The 23948-nt window shown below is 44.0% G+C and overlaps 1 protein-coding gene across 6 annotated transcripts in view; it reads right to left on the reverse strand.

The window, feature by feature from the left end:
* Positions 1 to 23948, reverse strand: part of DTNB (dystrobrevin beta) — a 140361-nt gene that overhangs the window by 50299 nt on the left and 66114 nt on the right. For 5 of the 6 annotated variants that reach the window (XR_016464558.1, XM_090136489.1, XM_090136487.1 and 2 more), the window contains exons 11-13: positions 23760 to 23837; positions 10416 to 10505; positions 5350 to 5437 (exon numbers count right to left, since the gene is read on the reverse strand). Coding sequence is in view for 4 of the 6 variants with exons in the window: in XM_090136489.1 (XP_089992615.1) it covers positions 5350 to 5437; positions 10416 to 10505; positions 23760 to 23837 (256 nt within the window). In the remaining 2 variants the exon portion in view is untranslated. The remainder of the gene's footprint in view (positions 1 to 5349; positions 5438 to 10415; positions 10506 to 23759; positions 23838 to 23948) is intronic. The other variant, XR_016464559.1, reaches the window with a different exon arrangement.

Raw genomic sequence — 23948 nt, forward strand, 5'->3', positions numbered from 1 at the left:
TTGCTGACCCACACCACCATGGCCACCCCCATCCAAAGGTGCAGATATCCTTTTGGGTTTCATCCTGGACAGCCTTCTTCAGTGAGTGAATTTCCACAGAGCACAGGAAAGGAAACTTGTCCTTTGTGGCTTTCCTTGTTGGTGAGGGGTGAAAATCTCATAAAGATAATAACGCCAACTATTATGGCATAGAAACCCTGTTGGACATGGCTCACCATTTCTGAACACAGGATCCTAAGGCAATAATATGGTATATAATATAATAACAATATGGCAGATCCATGCAGAAACAATCTGAAGAGTTCATTCAGGGTAACAGGACTCAGAAGTATGGTGGGGCTTGAAAAGTAAAAAGCTTTTTGATACACTGAATCATAACACAGGTCTCCTGTTTCAACCAAACAGCAGCAAGACCAAAGCCAAAGCTTTTCAAGCTGAAGACTGCCATTATTAAAAGGAAAATGTTAAATAAAAAAAAGTTTCAAAGCTATGCAAACTCTCTCATGTGGCTGAAAGTACAATCGCCATTATTTTCTGCTTTTCTGGTGCTCAGCACGAGTGCTGAAACCTTGGAAGTTCTGAGGATCACCCAAATGGCAAGCTCTATCCTCTCCCAGAAATGAAATCTATAGGAGGATGGTTATAAAATCTACTCCAAATCCTTCATGTCATATACAGGAACAGTGAAACTTTCTAGTACTGTGCTTCAGTTTTTCTATGGCACAGCATTAAGCTTGAGAGATGCCATGCTGGATCTTTAAGCTGGACTGGGATTCACCATAAGGAACTACAGTATACTTTTTTGGGTGTAAGCAGAGGATTTAATTACACTTTTTAATCAAGTTCCAAAAAAAGGCAGTTTGGTGAGCAGTTGCACTCCTCCATCAGCTGGATTTGGAAGAACCTGTCAAAACCCACTGAAGCTTCCCGTGGGCATCAGCTTTCCATTCCTATGCTGTAAGGACTGCACTGTGTGATGTAAGACTGGAGCAGTATTTCACCTCTTCACTACTGCAGTGTCACAGTGTTCTTTATAATCAAGACAGAGAAGAAGAAACAACAAAAAATTGTTCGTGTAATTCCTGTGTGCAGGAGAAGATCCAAGAATGAAGCTGCAGATTTATCCTGAAAAGATGTATGACAGCAAATCTGATTTACTTGTTCGTTACTTATTTAAGAAAACATGTATGAGATATTACCTAATGCCTGAAAGAAGAAGAATTAGTAAAGGAGAATATTACAAACGTTATTTAGGTTGTAGGTACAGTAGCTTTAATGAGATGAGATGATGACAGGCTTTCAGTAGTGCTTAATGTTGAGGGAAGAAGGCAACCACACACTGTTTTCAAAAAAGAGCAGCGTGGGCAAGAACCTAATTATTGCTAACTCATCCACATAACTCAACCTAGTTAGCCACTCATCCATAATTGAGTATTTTCTCCTATTTATTAGGTGCTCGTGCTTTTTTTTGTAGCGAGGTCAGCAGAGCCCTGCCAGGAGCATGCTGGTGATCCCCCAAGAAACATTGAGCCCAACTGCATCCTCATACAGCACTATCCAAACCCAAACTCTGTGTCTAAGAGTGATGTCCCAATGCTCCCTGAGCTCTGGCAGCATGGAGCCGTGCCCCCTGTCCTGGGAGCTGTTCCATGTCCACCATCCTCTGGGAAAGAATCTTTCCCTAACTCCCACCTGACCTTGGAAGAAGAGATTTAAGTGAACTTTGGTATTCTTTCTGTTGATTTCTTCACTTTATTCCCCTTGTCACCTTTTGCTTTTCTCTCTTTTGCTTTCCACCTCCTCCGTCTACCTCAGCGCGCAGCGCTCAGCTTGACTGAACTGGAAAGCCCAAGCATAGCCCTGAGCAACTTGAACTCAATAAAAAGGAATCTGTCCTCCGAAGACTGGCTTGAAGAAAACAAGAACAACCCAGTCAAAGCTTCTTCTGAGTGAACACAGACTGGACTGATGCTTACCAGGGTGTAATTGCACTGGTTGCATGCCACGAGCCTCTGCTGCACTAGTGAGTAAGTAAATTACATGTATTGGGTGACAGATGATGCATTCTCCTTTATTCTCTTCTCTGCCCATTCATTTTTCTTCTTTAAGAAGAAACAGACTTGGATTTCAAGAATTAACTCTGAGATCCGCCTCAAATTATTTTGGCCCAGTAAGACTTCAAGCAAAGATGGTTCCCCTAAAAAACATTAATGGAATGTATTTGCATTCATATTACAAGTGACATTTATTATAGTAACTAGCCTGCAGAAGGCAGCTTTAACATTTTATCTAATTTGAGAAAAAGCAGAAGCTGATGGACTGGGTCAGATCCATCACCACGTTGTCCACTGTACAATTTCCAGAAGCGATCACTGTCAGCCACTTCAAAGAGGAGAATAAGCAACTGTGCCTCAGGCTGTTGCAGCATGAACAGCCTCTGCATCTGGAGCCCTCTTAATTTCCAGCAGCCAACGTAAAAAAATAGAGTATTATGTCAGAGAAGTAGGGCTGGAGAGGACATCAAGGAACACTTTTGTTCACATCACATCAGTGTATCGTCAGTATTTCCAGCAGAAGTAAGACTGGTCTGTCTTTATGGCACTTCGGTCCCAGCCCCTACTTTCATTAAGATTCACATTCATACAAAAATTCAGGTGAGGAAGGATCTCTGAAGGTTTCTAGTCCAATTCATGGCATGTTGCTGTAGACCTCTTCCAGATGAGCTCTGAGAACCTCCAAGGATAAGATTCCACTTCTCCAATGAACAACCTCTTCCAGTATCTGACCATCATCGTGGAGAAATGCTTTCCTTAAATACATCATTAGAATTTCCTTCTAGCAACTTCTGCCTGTTGCTTTTTGTCATGATCAATGCTTATGTTTCTTTCACTGGATCTCTGAATGGGTGCTGGATTGGTGTTGTCCTCTGACTACCCTGGCATAATTATCTGCTGTAGAGAATATTTTACATGACCTTCAGCAGTAAAGACTGACACAAACAACTCTTTGCTTTGGTCTCCCTGATTACTTTGAAATATCTTGATCTTCAAAGAGCCTTGCAGACTCCTGGTTAGTATCCAACCTTTGATGGTACTGAAAATCTTTTTGCTATGGATTTCAGACACCTTTGGATTGTGCTCTTCCAGTTCCCCTCCTGTCTCTGAGTTTCTGGTTAACATTTAACCAGCCACGTTTATGGGTTTCTTGTTCTTTTCATCTGGGCAGGTTCTCCATTTCCTGAATGCCAACCTTAGGACATCCCCTTAGCTTTCTTATTAACCCAGAAAGAGAACTGCTTATATGGTTTTGTTTTCTTTTTGCTGCTTTTCTGGGCTTCTACTAGAACATTCTGAACAGCTTCCACACAGCTTATAGGTTTCCTGTTTTTCAGACTGCTCATTTCAGGATTTTTTTTCTGATTATTCCATTTTTATATAGTTCCCCTTATTGAAACTGAGTATCTGCATCCTGGATTTTCTTGGTGAGCTCCCTCCTGCTGCTAAACCCACACGTGTGATGGTTGCTCCTACTGACCAGTGGGCGCTGCCAACACCACATGAGCTCATCCTGGTGCACTACTGGACAACAAACCCCAGAGAGATTCCTTTTGTAGACTGTAAAACAAGTTGCTCACGGAAATGCCATTTATTGCACCCAAATGAGCTTTTTCCTCTCCCTCTGAAAAGGCTCTGATTTGGTCTCTATGTGGGTAGCTGAAATCTCCCACTGTTACTTACCTGTCCTACATTATTATCATGTAATCAGGGGTCAGAACTTCTTTTCTATCATTAAGAATCTGCAATTTCAGCTCACAAGGATTCTGCAGCTCTTTTTCTGTGATATTTTTGAGCTGTCACACTGTTTCTTTCCCCTATGTATAACATCAGTCCCTTGCCTGCGTGTCCTACTGGATCATGCCTGTAAAGCTGGCAGCCGTAAAATCAATGAATGGCTGTTGGACTGGGGTTGTCATTATTTCCCAGCCTCTGAGTTGCTCCCATCTCTTTTCTTTGATGTTATAAAAAGAATCTTAGAAGAAAAGAGTGCAGATGGAAAATCTCAGCCATTCCATGTCCCACACCATGAGCCTTCCCCAGGATGCTCCTCCAGGGAGATCTCCCATTGGCAAGAAATGATCAGAAGCTGCCATGATGCAAAGAGCATTTGAAAGAAGACCTAAAAATCTGATTTCTTCAAATCATGAAAAGCATGTCACTTTTGGCTGTTTAGTAGTTTCTGACTGTGAATAAAACACCGGACTCAGTAAAGAACCTTAGGTTCCTTGCTATTAAGCTCTGGGCACAAAGCAAACACTATATGATTATTCTTACATCCTTCTTTCACCTCCACACTTCAGTCCCCAGCAGTGCTTTGTCATCACTCTACTAGATAACGTAGGGAATGACAGAATGGATTGATGGAATGATGGAATGAGGGAGTAGTTTTTCAAAGGACTTTGAAAAGTCTCCATAAGCTCTAAATGTTGCTTCCTTTACATCCAAAGAAGCTGCCTCATTTTTGATCTACGAAGTACACACAAACAGGTTAAGGTGATCCACAAATTTATAAATGATTGGGATCTTTCAGACCCATATTGTGACACTTCAGTTTTCATTAGTATGACCAAAAAATAAAAAAATCAAGAGTAAGAATTCTTCCACCATTGGCCAGAGTGAAAGCAATTCAGCACAAATTTCCAACAGTATGTAATGTTAAAGATGAAGAAGACACTGACTTAGCATACTTATACAAATGCTTCCCTTCCCCTCTTTCAGGCTCTTTCTCTACGCATAAACACATTCCATGACATTTGCTCCACAATTTCTTTTCCTTGCGTACCTGCATAATTCTCTCTTCTGCAGACAGGGAGGACTGCCTTGTGCACTCTCTCATCTCCCCTAATCTGGCTCGTGGTGGTCAACCAAGTCAACCATAGGTCCACCACTGATCAACCACTGGTCAACTGCTGGCCAACTGTTGGTCAACCAGGACCCCCAGGTCCTTTTCTGCAGAGTTCCTCTCCAGCAGCTCAGCCCCTAACCTGTACTGATGCACGTGGTTATTCCTCTCCAGGTGCAGGACTTGACACTTGCCCTTGTTGAACCTCATCAAGCTCCTCTCTGCCCAACTCTCAGCCTGTTTATGTCTCACTGGATGTCAGCCCCTCCTCTCAGCTTTGAATCATTAGCAAACTCACTAAGGGTACTTTCTATCCTTTCATTCATCCCATCCCAACGTCACTGACGAAGACGTTGAACAAGCTATTAATTAAGCTCTGACAAACACCTCCTGCACTGCACACCAAGCAAAACAGAGGAACGCAGAGGTGGGGCTGGTGCATTTACTCACCGTGTTGCTGGCCTCAGCGGCCAGCCTGGCTGCGTAGCGGGCGATCAGGCGGTGCTCCTCGTCCAGCCGGCCTGGGCTGTCCAGCACACTGTGGGGACAAGGACAATTATCAGCCCTATGGGGACAGGCCACTGCTGGGACGTGCTTACAGCAAAGAGAGAAGTGATGTGAACAGCCTACTCAGCATGCTCTTTGTCATCCCTCTTCCAAGTGGGGGCTGCTCTGAGACTTTGCACCTCACAGCATTTCCTCCATGATTCATACACTCTGGTTTTCAGTGATAAAAATAATTAATCTTTACTAATTAACCAAATAATCATAATCATAGAATCACATAATTGTTAAGGTTGGAAAAGATCTCTGAGATCATCAAGTCCAACCATCAACCCGTCACCACCATGCCCACTAAACCACGTCCCTAAATAGAATCACAGAATCTTTAGGGTTGGAGAAGACCTCTAAGGTCATCATATCCAGAGGGAAGCTCCTGGCCTCAGGACAGCCAGTCACCAAACAACGGGAACTGAACACCAGCACCATGATCAGGCTTACACCCAGCCATGCAGGACGTGGCCGTACAAGTTGTGATCCTCACACCTTGGACAGCATCAGGCTGAACAGCTCAGCAGCTGCTCGCTGCCTTATTGCTGCACAAAGGTTTTCAGCACAGTCTCCCTTTAACAGGGAGCCAGCCAATTAGTTATGTAAACCAAAACACGGTTAGCTGAAAACCAGCATTAGCATGGAAATGAGCAACGCGTTTTCGTGCTGCAGCGCAGCCTTCCCAAAGCTGCTCCTGGTGTTTGATGTGGGATTCACCAACACCTCGTGGGCAGCCGTAAATAATGTGCAGCCCTACCTGGGTGTGTCTGTAACCACACAGCAGAAAACAGAGAGCAAAGATACACATCTGATGCACAACAACAGCTCCTTTCAGCCCCTGTTTACCGCTTTATGAGATAATTTACATTTGTTTAAGCTCCATTTCACAGATTTATGTTGATGTTTAAAGAACCACATCTATGTTGTATAAATCACATTTATATAAAAACACAGATTTATTTTTATAATGCCAAATTGAACAAATTGAACTCTTCTGAGACTCGGAGTCTCAGAATTAAGGGAAGGAAAACAGAGCCTCCACTCCAGGCTTGATGATCTCCTTATAGGTCCTCACACTCATTTTCTGATTAAATAAGAACAATTTTTCTGATTCCACTTTCTGAATTTCATACCGGTTTCGGTCAGATTTCCTCTGTAATTTAGCCTGGTTGAGTCTTCCTGATTTACAGGAAGGCAGACCATTCCATCCCTTCCACCTTTTCTATCATCTGCTAATTACTCTCCTAATTACTCTCTCAGTTCCTGGAACAATTATTTGTTCATACCTAAGTGAATTAGGAAATAACTACTGTCAATTTCTTACTTTCTTGGAGAAAAGTTGTAATTAAAAAATAATAAAAAAAAAAGAGCATTTTGCATTTGCTTTTAGACCAGAAGCACTGGTGCAGATTGGGAACACTGATGCGGCAGAATTTTGGAAAGGTAATGCTGGAGATTTCTGTGTCCTAAAAGCTTTGTGCCATACTGGCAGCTTTGTGCTAGGTGCAGAGCACTGCCAGTCAAACTGTAAGATCTCCCACCTATCCTATGAAGAGTCAGCCTGTCGATGACATCCTGGCAAAGCAGATGGAGAGGTCCAGTAAAGGCACACTCATGCTCTGTTGCCAAAAACTAACAGAGAAATGAGCCCAGATAGCCAAATTATTGGCAAGGGCTGAGGGATGGGTAAAGGATGTAAGAGAAGATGACAGGTTAGGTGGCAGCTTGGTGATCTCAGGAATTCATGATGCAGAGACGTGGCAGAGGACAGCGCACAAGGCTTGGTTTATTCTTCCAGCACTGAGTTGACGGTGCAAGGAGTCAACCAGGATGAACTAGGTCCCAAGTTGTACCAGAGGAAGTTTTGATTGGATCTTATGGAGAATTTCTTCATGCATGACTTGGAGCCGCCTAGGGCAGTGGTGGGGTCCCCACCCTTGGAGGAACCAAAGAAATGTGGCACTAAGGGACATGGCTTCACAGAATCACAGAATGATTTGGGTTGGAAGGGACCCCAAGGATCATCAAGTTTCAAACCCCCTGCCACAGGCAGAGCCAATCTCCAGATCTGCTACTAGACCAGGCTGCCCAGGGCCCCATCCAACTTGGCCTTGAACACCTCCAGGGACAGAGCATCCACAGCCTCTCTGGGCAGCTGTTCCAGCACCTCACCACTTTCTTGGTAAAGTACTTCCCTGACATCCAGTCTATACCTGTCCTCTTTGAGCTTAAAACCATTCCCCCTTGTCCTGTCACTGTCTACCCTTGCAAAAAATTGATTCCCCTCTTTTTTATAATCCCCTTTTAAATACTGGATGGCTGCAATGAGGTCACCTCGCAGCATTCTCTTCTCCAGGCTGAACAAATCCAACTCCCTCAGCCTGTCTTCATAGTGGAGGTGCTCCAGCTCCCTGATCATCTTTGTGGCTCTCCTCTGGACCCTCTCCAACAGCTCCCTGTCTTTCCTGTACTGGAGACTCCAGACCTGGAAGCAGTGCTCCAGCTGGGGCCTCACAAGAGCAGAGTAGAGGGGAACAATCACCTCCCTGTCCCTGCTGGCCACCCCTCTTCTGATGGAGCCCAGGATACCAATTGCTTTCCAAGCTGCAAGAGCACACTGCTGGCTCACATTAAGTTTTTCATCCACTGGGAAACCTGTGTCCTTCTCTGCAGGGCTGCTCTCAAGGAATTCTTTTCCCAGTCTGTATGCATATCTGGGATTACTCCGACCCAAGTGGTGGCGGCACTTGGTGCATCAGGCTGATGGTTACATTTTGTGATCTTGAAGGTCTCTTCTGACCTCAATGAATGGATGTATCTATTCTATGATTCCAATGGTGACCGAAGAGTAAAAATCTTGGGGACAGAATATGCTTAAGGAGAATGATTTTCTCCTTGCATTCTGCCTTAAAGTCAGCAGCGCTGCAGACAATTGTAGTTTCAGGGTCAGGATTTTAAAGGAAATGAAATCAAACCATCTGAGCAGCTAAACAGCCATCTGTCCACCTGGGTCAACTGACCACAGGTGAAAAACACAGATCTGGTGGCCAGCCACTCTGCAGGAAATGCAGAATACAGGATGCATAAAAATAATGAAACAGTAGGCTGAAAAAAAAAGAAAAAAGGAAAAATATATTATTGTAAAATAAAAATATATTATTGTAAAATAAATGAAATCCACTGAGCTCTGTTTGCTCTAAGCCTTATGCAGCATGGGAAAAATTTTTGGTTGGAAGACGTTGGTAAATTATTCTTAATAAGATGAGAGAAGGTGAGTGATGGTCACTGCAGCTCGTCAAGACTGCTATACTTGCACTTGAGCTCTTTTGACCAAAAAAGGGGAAATAAAAGATCAAAAGAAGAGACAATGGAGTACAGATTTCATCAGGAATGTGGGGAAGCATTCTCTCGTGCTGACTTGGAACACTCCTTTGCACAAAGAGAGTGAGATTTAAATTATTTTCTTCGCATTTGGCTCCTTCCAGGAGTGCACTGTTACTCTGGTAACCATACCAAAGGCATTTTTTAATTTAAAGACCTAAATGAGTGAAAACCTCTACTGCAATGGGTTGCAACACAGCAGCTATTAGCCACGTCCAATATTTCACCGTCGTATTCTGCAAGATGCAGTAACTTCTTTCTATCTTAAATCTGGTGATTGCAGTAATTCCTTTAGTTTATTGTCATGTGAACAATATTATGGGCTTTCAGTTCAGCAGAAAACAGTGACTCACTGTCAAGAAACAAACTGACTTTCTCCAGAGATCTGGAAAGCCAAAATGCACTCCATAAATACGGCAGTGGAATACAAATTTCTACATGGCAGAGTGGTGAAATAAGGCTCTAAAAATGTTATCCATAGGATAACAACATGGAAAAAGCCCTGAATCACTAAACCTCCTATTCCCTTCCAGCACAATAACTCTGTCTGTGCAAAGGCAAAATTTAATTATGTCCAAAAGTGGAATATGGAAGCCCTCTGGCTGTGTCCTGTGATGAAATGGGAGAACTTTGCTTTGGGGCTTTAGGGTAAGACTTTTCTACACGGATACGAAATATGAATGTGCACAAACACTAAAGTTGAAAAAAAAATGAAATGAATTCTTCAAAACATTAGCTTTCCTTGAAAGGGCACAAAAAGAATCACAGAACCACAGAATGGTTGGTTTGGAGAGGATCTCAAAGATCACCTAGTTTCAATCCCCCTGCTATTGGCTGGGTGCCCTCACCAGACTCCCAGGTTGCCCAGAATCCCACCTAGCCTGGCCTTGGGCACCTCCAGGGATGGGGTTCATGTGTGCCCAGTTTTTAAGCCTGTCCAGGTCCCTCTGGATGGCCTCCCCCCTTCTCTTGTGTCAGCAGCACCTCTCTGCCAGGTGTCATCTGCAAACTGCTGAGGGTGCACTCGATCCCATCATCTATGCCACTGATAAAGATGTTGAAGAGGACCGCTCCCAAGATGGACTCCTGGGGGACAGCACTCATCAAAGCCTCCACCTGGACATAGAGCCACTGACAGCAACCCTCTGGCTGTGATCGTCCAACCAATTCTTTATCCAAATAGTCCAGCCTTCAAATCTGCATCTCCCCTAGGTAGAGATAAAGATGTGGTGCAGGACCATATTAAATGCTGTGCACAAGTCTGGGTAAAGAGCAACAGTTACCCTTCCTTTGTCCACCAATGATGTCACTCTATCACAGAAGGCTACCAGGTGGGTCAGGCATGAAGCCACGAAGCTGCTGCATTGTGCAGCTCGCACTGATGTGACTGACAGAGGTTTAGCCCAGGTCAACAAGAGGTGCAACAGGGTGGGACGTTATCTATGGCTGCACAAGGTATGCAGAGGGATAACCAACAGGGAGAAGGAAGAGCAATTGGAGTTACAGAACAAGGTGGGCACAACGGCCGTGAGCAAGCTGTGAAAAAGCTGAAGGTGGAAATGAGAAGCTCTCCTAGCACTAACCGTGCCCCGCGCTGCAGCCGGCTCACATAAGTTGCAATCAGTGCATGCTCATCAGCTAATTGGCCAGCAGCGTCCGCCTTGCACTGCAACCTGGTGATGGTGGAGGCAAAAAAGAGCAAACAAAACACAAAGTGAATACAAAGCAAATAATTAATGGGTTTTAACGAAACTAAACGGTTAAACATTGAAACAAACAGTTAACAATTAAAACAGTTAAAAATTAAAACAAATAGATGAGTAATTAAAATGGTAAATATGAGTCACACGAAAAGGACACCTTGTGCAGTTAAAGATAAGAGCAGGGAACCATTTGGGTGCCCCAGTGTGCAGTGCACGTGGTTACTGGTGATGCTTCCACCAGCACGGTGGTTTTCATGGAGCCACTCTGGAATTTGCTTTGGAACCAAAACCGGGTGAAATGTTGCCTCTTGGGCTCTATGTAGAACTCATCCTATCGACTTGCTGCCAGCCCCAGGATAAGCCCAACCCCACAGGGCTGCAGCTCTACAGGTGTGTGGAATGAGAACTGGAAGCACCCAGCTTCTTTTTTCCTCATGCAACAAGAGGGCCAGCAAAGAGAGAAGGAGTGTGATAGAAAACAAAGAAATGCAGTGGCTGGTACCACGAAACCTACCACCTGTCAGGGGTTCCTTACATAACACTGTGTTTTTCTTTGTTTTGAGCACATAAATAAATAAACCTATTACACTTCTGAATAATGTTATGAATAGAGATTGAGTGCAAGAAATATCTGTTGGAAGTACTCCCACGTGGATAACTGTATGCAGCCCAATGAGTACGTGATGCTTTCCACCATAACAGCAGTGTCTCAGAACCTCTGACAGAATACAGCAAAATGGTTATTTCTTTAGTCCCAGGCATTGCACACAAAATCGACAGCAATTTTCGTACACTGGAGCTTCCCCACAGGCAGGTGAGCAATGCCTGCAGACCCAACCTGCTGCCACGCCAACGTGTTGCTGTTATCTGAACATAACAGGCATTTCTTCCCAGAATAGAAGTGTACAAGGCATTCCATTCTTCATTTCTGTGTCAGGTATTCAAGCTGCTCTTTCAACTTACAAACCACAGTTAATTCCTTCTCCGCACATGTCCAGGAAGTATTTGTCTCTAAGCTTTATAAACGCAGTATTTATTGCTTTCAGCATCAATATTCAGATGCAATGAAAGCAGAATTCGCGTCTTCCAGACATACAGACTCTTTTCTTCTCTGCTACGTGCAGCAACATGTCAGAGAGTCTGCCAGAAACAGAGTGAAACCTCGTAAAAAGGAGGAAAGTGGAATTACCCACATCACCCCCTCTGGGCAACGAGCAACCTCTGTAATAATGGGTTTGTAACAAGAAAGAAACTTCACATTAACCACTGCACAGAGGAATTCTTAAGCAATCCACACTTTGTGAGGGCTGACTACAGCCAAGTGCTGAAAAGCTTTATTTTAGATGTGCACTATGGCTGGCACATTGCTGCAGCCACGAGAATTGAGATTCCGAGACCTTATTCATTACAACTCCACGCACGTGCTCCTGTGAAAAGAAAATGCCCGGCAGAAATGACCACATTTTGAACTCCAAACAGCTATAGCTTTAATGATGATTAGCATTTCTGCTTCTGAAAGGAGGAAAAAAGGAAGAGAGTTAAATTAACATGAGACTGAACGCTGTTCCTAGCATCTTTGATTCTTTTCATTTGCATTTAGAAGTCACGGATTCATAGAATCAATAAGGCTGGAAAAGATCACCAGGTCCCCAAATCCAACCCACCCCACCATACCCACTGCCCACGTCCCTCAGTGCCACATCCCCACACTTCTGGAACACCTCCAGGTTTGGTGACCCCACCACCTCCCTGGGCAGCTGTGCCACTGCATCACCAGTCTTCCAGAGAAATACTTCCTTATATCCAACCTGAACCTCCCCCGGTGCTCCAGACCCTTCCCCAGCTTTGTTGCTCAACAAATGCATCACCACAATAAACAGATGCAGCCTGGGAAGAATTTGTCACCGTGCTGGCAGGCAGCGCCAACTCCAGCACACAGATATCTTCTCGTCGAGGAGAACATCGACATGCAGTGGGCAGGAGGAAGCGTAGGGCTTAATGGCATCCTGTGGGTGGTGGTGATGAGTTGACAGTTGGACTTGATGATCCTAGACATCTTGTCCAGCTTTAATGACTCTGTGATTCTCTGAGTGTGCATGGTGGGGATGGTTTGATGGCTGGTTTCAGTGACCTTGGAGGTCTTGCCCAATGTTAACCATCTTCAGATTCTATGAATGTAAAATTCTGTAGGTATGCACGTTGCTTTCAGAGAGCAGAAGTATTAAAATACAAAGCTAGTGCAGGTAATGCTGAGCTACCAAATGCACATTCAAACAAAAAGCACGCAGCTTGTGCCCTCTCTCCTAGCAGCTCACGCTGAATGCTGCCCTGTTTGCAGAGGGCACTCCGTGCCATCTCTCAGAGCATCTCCCTCACGACTGCACCAAGAAAGCAAATTTCAGTTCTGCTGACGTGCATCTTCCACTCTTGTTTCTGCAGAGCCTGTCTCTTCCTGAATTCAGCTCCTCAGGGAAAGCCTGAGATAGCTACAGACGAGCTTAATTCTTTGTAAACTTCATCAGTGTATCATCTCCTGAACGTCTGCACAGCAATCAGCGCCCATTCAGAGCAGCTGCAGCACGGTGGCTTGCAGCAAGGCAGCAGTGTGCAGAGCAGAGAGCAGCAGTGACACGTGACGGTGCTACTGACACACAGCACAGTCATGGCACATATGCCTATTTCTCAAAAACCGACTTCGTGCTGGCCTTGGTTAAGGTGTAGCATCATTGCTATGCCCCTTGGCTGCCCCTTGCTCCCAGCAGTGCTGCTGTGTGTAGGAGGCTCCGCAGTGCTGATATCACTGGCGTTCAGGTGGGTGAGTGAACATAACCCTCAGCCTCTGCGTTTCTGCTGTTTTGAGGCTGAAATCATCATAGAATCATTTAGGTGAGAAAAGACTGTTACGATTTTCAAGTCCATCCACCAGCCTAACACTACCAAGCCCACCTTGGAAGCCTATGTGGTACTGCTGGTGAATGAGCACCGTGCTACAAATGCTCCAAAGAGTTTCATTCCTTCAGATGACAAAGACAAGAGCAATCTCTGCTCATCCTGGCCCAGCTCTGCCCCTCTCCATCATCTCTGTCTTGCCATGCCCATGCAGCCCCATGGAGCCACGGCACAGATTCCAGTCATCAGTAGTGGAACCCCAAGGATCTCCCATGGGTGCTGACTACATCCTGGCAAATTAGGGTGATTAGGGTTTTGTTAAGGTTTCTGGCCTTGTTAAATGCAGTCCTGTTCCTTGTTTTTCTAGTCTCTGTTTTCAGTTAATCACTCATATGTCAAAAAGCAGCTCTGCAATAGCCCAAGCTAATAATAAATTTGACCAGAAGTTGCTAAATAAATTTAAGCAAAAAAATAGGGAAATTAGGAAAATTAGGAAAGGTCTCCAGCTCTGTAAAGCCAGGCTGGATGGGCTTTGGATAGCCTGGGCTGGTGGGAGGAGGCCCTTGTTGGGACTGGATGGGCATTAGGGACCCTTCCAACCCAAACCACTCTGGAGTCCTACCGCTAAAGAACATGAGGTCTTCATTCTCATGAATGTCTGCTGTCCTCTGAAGTTGTTTCATATAAAGCACCAAGGTGGTACTTATACTGAATGAGATCAGAATGACTCTACAGCTTGCTGTTGCTCCCTTCCACAAACGAGCACCTCACCAAGCCCTCACCATGGCTCTCCTACTGCTACAAACCCCAGTCACATTACTGGCTCTCATTTTTTGCAGTAATTTTGTTCACTTGCATTTGGCTGCTAATCCACCGTAATTCCCCAGATACTTCTCAACAATAGGCCCGTCTTGTCAGCCATTCTCTTCTTATTCATGCATCTTATTTCATTTTCTGTCGCTTGAAGCTGTCTTTATCCATTTCACTCCACTGATTTACAGGGCCGTGCTGAATTAGAAGCTTGCCCTCTGAAGAATTTCCATAGTGTCAGTGGGAAATTTACGTACACGCGCTCCCTACTTCATCATGCGAGCTGTCAAGAAATACACCGAGTAATGCCCAACACGGCACAGACCCCGTGGGATCCTTCCCGACACGTGCTCCCCCTTCAGTAGGAAAATATTGATATTTTCTTTTTCTGACTGATTTTCCAACTGGTGTTGCACCCACTTAACAGTAGCTTCAACCAGTCCGCATTTACCTAGTTTATTTATGAAAATACCATATGGGATAGTGTCAAAAGCTTTATGAGTCAATGCATTTCAAATTAATGCTTCCCCCTCCTTCCTGAGGCCACCCACCCACCCAGAGCCATCCAATTTCCATTCTCTGACATGATTTGTTCCCAATATAGATGTGCCAACTATTTTTATTCCCCGGCTACATGAGTACGAGATGATTGTTTTATAATGTATTCAGAAACCCAAAGGTATTCCTTCTACCTTCAGCCAGGCATTTCAACAAAAATACTTATTTACTTTATACAGCCCGAGTGCAAAGAAGCAGTAATGCCATCTCTTGGCACCACAAAGCCACCACTCCCCTTCTTTCACATTTTAATCATTAAAAAAATGGAATTGGATTAGCTCGTGTCGGCACAGCAGCCTCACTGCGAGCCCCTTTAAGGCCTGGTGTCAATTTTCCTTTAAGAATTAACTTTCTGTTGATCCTACCCTTTGATTCACACCTACTGGATGTAGGTTTCTACCATATCTACCTCTTTCATGACAACTTTCTGGTATCTCCCAGAACTACATCCATCTGAGTTCAGATGGCAGTCAGACACCACCGAGGGCACTTCTTGCTCTATTTTTGTAAAAAAAATAATATAAATCCGGTAATAGAAACTCAAAGTTATGCTATAAGCATAGAATCAATAAGGTTGGAAAAGACTTCTGAGATCCCCAACCCCAACTCATCCCCACCATGCCCACTGACCACGTCCCTCAGTGCCACGTCTCCACAGCTCCTTCCAGGGAGGGACGGTGACCCCACCACCTCCCTGGGCAGCCTAGTTTGCTGGCTTTCAGAAGATGGTATCAAGGATAAAATAACACTGGCTTGTCCCTAAATTAACTACATGCTGTGACCAAATTCTTCAAAGTAGCATTAAGATGTAATCTTGCCGTCTGTTTTCTCACACTTTTCCTATAACGACAGCCACCAGACACAACAATGGCTGACACTATGCAGAACAGCAGTCAAAGGCAGCAAGAAATAGAGTTAACTGGGCTACAAATAGAGTGAGCTCAGCTCCTTCTGGGGAAGAAGTGTAGTGTTTGATGAGTGGAGTGCTGTTCTGCAGCTTCATAAGGGACTCCATAAATTACTGCAGTATTTAAATGGCGCCTTAAATTCATTTCTGTTCTGAAAACCTACGAGGCAATCCAAGTTAATAAATCTATTAGAATCCTGACATTTGCATGAAGAAATCCCTGCAAATTTCTAATATGATGGTTCAAATTTGAAAATCTTTACAAAATTGCTCACTGCTGCTCTGGCCACTCTGTAATGAAAGAGTTTTGAGAAAGGGCTGTCAGGACATGATCTAGAGGGATCTCTTGTTTTCTGTCACGTTACTTTCCCCCATGATTGATTTAAATAGATGCTAAGGTCAAAAAGGATAATTACCACCACTCTCTGCATAATAGAGAAATGAAATTTAGCACAGCAATTTCTGAATCGAAGCCATATTTCCAACTGACCTACAGCACACTGTTCAGACAGTGATGTCATCTGTCTTAAAGCTGGGGGGAACCACCACGCCGCCTGAAAACTGCAAACAACCTTTTAATTTCTTCTACTGGACTACCTCCAGCTCTCATAGGCAGGAGAGACAATGGGATGTATATCCAAGGTGAAAATCACACAACATTAATACACAGGGAAACAGAACACAGCCCAACACCAGCAGCATGCTGGATGCAGAGAAGGCAGAGAATAGAGGGGGAAAAATAAAAGCATTATCTGGTAACATTTGAATTTAAAGCAAATAAAGGGAAGGATGAATAAACTGCCAGCAAAGTGGTTTCAGAAAGACAGTGGTGACAAAAGCTGTTTGAATATGGATGCTGCTCCTAAGTTACTTAAAAAAAAAAAAAAAGTCAAAATCTTAACGGGGCCAAGTATGGAAGTACAAAAACCATGGACTGGATAAAAAATGAAAGCATCAGTATGACTTGGATAAGGACCCAAAGAGGAGTGGGGTCTCCTCCCTGTGATCTCCCACAGCCCCTGGCCGTGGTGCTGAGCCAAGGGGTGACCAGAGGGACCCAGGGTCATTGGGTCTAAAAATTAAGTGTGGTCAAAATGGAGGAAAAAAAGAAGTGAAGAGAAATGATGGATTTGAATGTGATGAGAAAGGTGATGGAGAACAAATGTGAATCCTCAGCTGGAGTGCATTGCTCTGGATCTGCTCTGTCTGCTTGGTGCTCCCAGTTTCCTTCCTTTCAGCACAGCACTGCTGTGTGGCAGCACTCAGACTGCAGTCACGTTATTGGAAAACCCATCGTGGGCTGCAGGGGGGGAAGAACTGAGTGAGAAATACGACTTCAGCAGCAGCATACACGATAAGCTGAAAAGTACTACTTGAGAAAGGAGAAAAGATGAAAGTAGCTGAGGTGAGAAGCAGTGTAAATGAAGACTAAAGGTTTCACAACATAAGTAGGTTAGCAGGCACCATAAAGCAGCACCAGGATTAAGCACAGCTGTCTTCCTGCAGGTTTCAGTGCCCGTTCTCACACAGCAGTGATTCCAGGTCCTGAGTTCTGCCCTACTTGCGTGCCAACAGTAAGAAACATCCTTCATAGCTTGGGTTACATAGAATCACAGAATGGCCAGGATTGGAAGGGACCCTAAGGATCATGAAGCTCCAACCCCCTGCCACACGCAGGGCCACCAACCTCCACATTCAATACCAGACCAGGCTCCCAGGGCCCCATCCAGCCTGGCCTTGAACACCTCCAGGGATGGACGGGGCATCCACAGCCTCTCTGGGCAGCTGTTCCAGCACCTCACCACTCTCTCTGGAAAGAATCTCCCCCTGACGTCCAACCTGAATCTTCCCTGCCTCAGCTTAAAACCATTTCCCCTTGTCCTGCAGTTATCTATCCTTTCAAAGAGTTGATTCCCCTCCTGCTTGTAGGCTCCCTTTAGGTATTGTAAGGCTGCAATGAGGTCACCCTGCAGCCTTCTTTTCTCCAGACTGAACAACCCTCAGCCTGTCTTCATAGGGGAGGTGCTCCAGTCCCCTGATCATCCTGGGTCCACCACCAGGATTTCTTTTATATTTTATTCACACACTTTCCTCTCAACCTTGAATTTTATATTATACTCACTTATGTGTAGTGAATATATCTTCTAGTTATTTCCTTGCTGTTGTCTTTGGACCATTTCTTCCCATCAAACTCCCCACACTCAAGTAATGCATCTTCCTCATAACCCACATTCCACAGTTGTCCAGCTGCACCCAAAGGATTTTAAACCATAGGTTAAAAATAAATACATATAGACACCTAGGTGTCAGTGTAAGTTTGAAATGCAGGACTTCTTGCTTGAAATTGTTGGACCAATTCATTATGACAGCTCTTAGAATCACAGAATCACTCAGTTTGGAAAAGACCTCTATGATAACCAAGACCAACTCCAACCCATCCCACCATGCCCACTGACCACATTCCTCAGTGCCACAACTCCATCATTCCTGAACACCTGCGGTGATGGTGATTCCATCACCGCCCTGGGCAGCCTGTACAAATGCCAAATCATACTTTTGGAGAAGAATTTTTTTCCTAATATCAACCTGAACCTCTTGGTGCAATGTGAGGCCGTGACCTCTCATCCTAGACAGATCCTCTTGTCCTCATCCTTTCTTTCTCTCTTGCATTGTGTTGTGAGGTAATGTCAAACCTTCATTGGGTAAGGTTTCTAATGAGCTAGGACCACCCTGGGCTCTGAACAAAGATATTTTTACTCCTTTTCTAGAAAGAAAATCTGTTTTGGTATTATGTAGGTAGACAGAAGGTGTCATGGGATGCATTATGAAGCATGGCGCATGCCCACCCACACCTACCACAATCTGCCCACAATTCTGAACTCTGAAACAGTGTGGCCACATGCACAGGGCCTACTGGAGAAGATCTGAACGACTTCTGACACATGCTAGTTCGCAAAACACACCCAGAGACTGTCAGTGGCAGTCAGACAGGGTCAAGGTCAAGCCAGGAACCATGACCAAGCTCCAGGACACCAGCTCCTGCCCCAGTGCTACCCCAGCCCCAGCAGTGCCTGCAGACTGTGAACAACCTGAAGATGGAACTATGGCTAAAGAGGCTCTAGGATCTCTAGATTTCACACACGTCTAAGAAGCACAATATAGGAAAATGAATGTACTACACCTGTGTCAAAGAAAAATGGCAGAACGGACAAGAACAGTGGTCAGTCACTTTCAGGTGCAATTGGTGACTGGACAGCTAGAAGGAAATGTTGGAGAGATAAATGTGGCATGGCAACAAAGGAGAAAAAAGGCACATTGGAAGTTGTCAGAAGATAAATTAAGCTAGCCAAGCAAATAAACATCTCTCTGGGTTACAGAACTAAAAAACACAAACAACAAGGGACAGCGTCAATGACACAGATATAAAATACATCAATGCAGAACTGACAGCAGAGGAAGGTTTCTGGAGGTCTGACCAAAAAGCTGGAAAGTGCCCAGTCATGCACGCACTGAAGGACAGGATAATCAGTGGCACCGGAGACAGCGAAGATAAACAAGGACAAACAAAATAAAGGCAGGAAGAGAGCGAGGAACCACAAAGAGCAGGTAATCAGTGATCCTAGGAGAAGAGACTGCAGAACATCCAATGAACATCGTTAAACGGGCTGAGGGCTGGCGGCCTCTGGGAAGGGAACTGCTGATGGAAGAACAGTGCACATGGACCACAGCAGAAATAATCTATTCCTAAAATAATACGAAATAAATCAGCAAAAAAATGTAACATATTTTGCAGGCTTGGCCTCATCTTATAGAGGAGGCATAATCCTTTCATTTATTTAGAACGGTTCATTGGCTGTAAGGATCAGAGAAACACTGACTTTTGTTGTATCATAGGTCACAAATACAGGCAAGGTTGCATTCAAATTTTCCCTTAGTAAATGTTTCCCTCCCACATTTAAGACAATGCTATTGAATGTAAACATGCCGTTAAACCACTGATTTGAATTTGGAAATTTACATTCTGAGAGATGGAAAATAGCCAAATGGTAATATTAAATATTACATACCTAAATGTGAAAATGATCCAAAGCTGCAAGTGACCATCACTACTATTCCGCTCCCAGAACTTCCCTCTTAGTAGGACAAACTTTCTCTGACCTCATTCTGTCTGCAGTATGTTACCAACTACAGAAAGCTCTTTGCAAAATACAGATACAGAAATCCCGGGATCGGCAGAGTTTGCTGCCCCTCTGGATGCTTTCCCATTGAAAGCAGAGGATGAGGAGGGTGGAAAAGATAAAGGCTCCCTGAGATGCGCGCTGGGTGAGAGCAGTATTTGAGGAGGGCTGCTTTGGTTTGTTTGCTTTTCAATTTTTAGTTCATAAAAAAGCAAGCTCAGGCATTAAAATCCTGCTCTTTCAGCTCAGCCTTCTTCCCAACAAAGCAGCTGTCACACTGAGGTTGTTTCCATGAAATAACAAAAGGACATTTCTATTTCCATTCTGCCATGGTGACATCTGCCACAAGTGGATTAAAACTCTAATGAGGCAGTTTTTCACTAATAATTTAGTACAAATCACAATTATGTCTAAACTCTTATGAAGAATATTAGTAGGAAGCACAGGAAAAAGGTTTTTAAAACTATATGCGTACATTTATCAGCATAGACTTCCACTGAGCACATTAAAATTCAGCTAAGAATGGCACTCAGCTTGCACCAAGCAGTCTCAGTGCCCCAATGTGTTCACTTCACGCTGCCAAGATGTGACAGTGTCTGCAGCTGGAGAAATGAGACCCTGAATTCAGTCGGTGATGTAGTCTCACATCAGGGATTAAGCTAAGCAACAGGAACTGTAATAAATCCTAGGGAAAACATTCACAGAATCACGAAGGTTGGAAAAGACCTCCAAGATCATCAAGTCCAACCGCCAACTCATCACCACCATGCCCACATTGGAATCAGACATATGTGAACTACAGAACAGAAATAGAAGAAATTTCCAAAGGGAAAAAAAAAAACAACCATTTATCCTGCCTTCGCTCACTCTGTTACTAACTGTAAACACCTGTACACATTCCAGGTTTAAAGAAAAGGAGAATGCAACACAGAGATGCGCTCTACGCCTCTGACTAACCAGATGATAAACGAATGGATGCTCCAATGTACTCTATGGTTCACCCAGCGCATTGGAACTCCCAGATACTCAGAAATATGATACCATATATGGATGGGCATATGCTGAGATGAGCACGGAGTCCTTTTCAAGCTGAGGCAAGAGCCAAGTGTTTCAGCTGTGATGCTAAGGCCCCCAGATCTGCAGCCATCTAGTTTAACTGGCTGCATGCCGAGGTTATGCAGAAGCCTTGCAGAGATGAAAATAGTTTGGATACAATTCAGATACAATCTGAATTGGCTTCCACTGATCATTCCTCATAGATCCTCATCTGAACAACCACAGAACCTCTGGTGAAGACCATTTTTCCTCATTATGATGTGATGATAACCAACCCAACCCTGATTAGACTGAGACAGGTGTACACAGCCACCACAATTTTGCAAAGAATAAAGGCACAGCAGAGGATGAATGTCAATACCTGATGTGAGATGGGTTTTGGTTCCACTGCAAGTCTCAGGTAGATCCCCAGGGGTTGTGGAGTGGTTATGGAGCAGTGTTGCTGAGGGCCTGAAAAGGTGAAATGATGGAGGCAAATTTTGCTACCATCTTTCCCCCCAGGTTTAGGAAAAGATAAATGCCCACACTCATTCTTTGGAATAAGTAAGTACAGAGAGAAAAAGCCTCTTCCCATGAACTCCTGCAGAACCTGCTAGATGAAGTAACCCATAATTCTGTAAGTGAGAATCCTTGAAGAAGGGTGAGATGGGATTTTGGTAGAAAGGAAAGTATTAAAATAGCTATGGCAATCACAGAAGATGGCAGCTACCGAATATTTGCTGCCTGTGAGCTCTCACAATGCCTGACAGAAGATGATGCTTGAAAGTAAGATGATTTATGGTTTTCTCACAATTGCCTCTGGACTGGCATAATGCCCTTCTGCGCTTCAGCAAATGTCTTGCCTCTCAGAAAGAGCAAGCTGTGGGCAAAGGATGACAATAACCATCATTCCATGGAATCTGGGAGTTTTTTTGGCGTTTATTCCAATTTCTTTCCTTAGCTTTTCCTGGGCATGGGATATGTAAAGGATATGTGCTATAGGGGTTGTCATCTTGGAAGGTCTCAGTGCAACCCTTGAATCACAAAGGGATTTTTATCCATTCTCCAAAGCTCCAAACCTTTAAATGGGAAGTCAGCTACAGTTACCTGTGTGTTTTTCAAAATATCAACTGTGTTCAATCAACCAGTCTGTTGTAATAACAGCAACAGCTGTGCCAAGGACCTGTCCCAATAGCTATTACCTACTGGCCATGTTTTTGTTAACATCCACCTTGGTGCCTCACTCACTCTGCTACATACATTCAAGGCCCAAGTCAGCAAATAACCAATCCTCATGAGGAACTCTTTAAGCAAGTTTTGGTAGTTGGCGATTGCAGGGTGTGTGGAGGCAGATGACATGCTGTCTATGTTCAAACCATTCTGATTCTCAAAGTTTTTATTTTTGAATTATCTTTGGTCTACCTGACCTTGGACAGCAGGCAGCAACAGAGACCTTGCTCCTTTTTAAAAAGAAAAATGTCCAAAGCTAAAGTGTGTCAGAGCTGATGATTCTATCATGTCAGAGCCACAGAACCATGAAGGTTGGAAAAGGCCTCCAAGATCTAACTGCCTGCCCATCCCCATCATGCTCACTGAACCATGTCCCCAACTGCCACATCTCCACAGTTCTTGAACATCTCCAGGGTTGCACAGGAACAAATGGTTGATGAGACTGCAGGCTTCTATGAGAAGAAATGGCATCTGCTGTGCCCACAGACCAGCACAGAAAACAGCCATGTACTGGGAAGACATGAAGCCCAAACAGAGACTAAACACAAACACTGAAGGTCTTGACCAGGAGGTTGCTTGCAACCCAATAAATGAGAAAGTGTCATGGGTCGTATTGAAAGACAGCCTACATTAATATTCAGACTCAGCCTCTTCACTTCTAGTTCAGCAAATAGCAAATTTCAAGTCACAGAATGTACCACATACTGTATAGAGTTTGTAGTCACCCAAAGGAGGGACTTGAGACAGTTTTGGAATTTTAACACAGCCACTTCAAAACTGCACATACAATTCACTTCATTTGTCTTGGAAACTGGAAGGAAATTATGTGGATCTGTGCTTAAGCCTTCTTGGGAGACTGCTGCTGAAAGTGAGAGGTTTGGCTTGCCTCTTCAGTGCCATTTTGTCACTGAAATGTGAGAATATTTTTTTCCAGTTTTGTTTCTCATTCCCTGAAGGGAACATTTATTCATTTACAGCTTTGGGCCAGTGAAGTCTTCAGCAGAACACCTTGCTATTTTCCCCTGCGTAACTTGACAAGAAAGAAAAGTGCAAATCCATGATTCAACGTTTTTGCATGTTTACATGTGAGCATTCATGCAATAATTTACATACATAAAAATAAGTGTAACCCAACTTTAGCTCTACCTAAGTGTTTTCAGTAGATATGGACAACTCAAAAGAACTTGGGTTGGCGCAGAGAAGATGCGTTAACAAAGGTAATAAAGTAAACTTACTATGTGAAATGTCTCAAGCAGAATTACTCTGCTTTGTGAGCAGTGCAGCCTATGATACAAGACCAGTCCTCCTCAGAACAGCTTTGAAAGTAATGCTCTATTTAATAACAACAACAAAAATTTCTTTAGCGATGTTTGGATATTTCTTTAGTCACACTCATAAAATGGCATCTATTTCAATAGAAGAAAATCACTCCTTAGAGGAAAAAAAACCAAAAAGCAGCGTTGCAAACAATTCCTCCTTTAATGGATGCTGTATACACACTTTGAAGTAGAAGTGTTATTCAAAACACATTAGAAGAGCTGTAGTGATACAAAACCCATGCTCTGTGTTTTTCACCTCTCCGAGAAGCAAACAATAAATGCTGCAGGGTACGCCTACCTCTTTGTTGGTGTCGGTGCTCCAGAGGACATGTGGGTCACCATGGCGTCATTCATGTTAGTCAGAGGTCGAGGGGGACTGAAATAGAAAGAGGAATTTGTTCCAGTTAGTGATTAAAAGAAATAAATTAGAAAACAAAACCAACAGCGGGAAAAAGGGCACCAGTGTTTTCAGTGACACTGTTTGGGC

Source organism: Phasianus colchicus, chromosome 2, assembly GCF_987193195.1.
Source record: "Phasianus colchicus chromosome 2, bPhaCol1.hap1.1, whole genome shotgun sequence".
Taxonomy (NCBI): Eukaryota; Metazoa; Chordata; class Aves; order Galliformes; family Phasianidae; genus Phasianus; species Phasianus colchicus.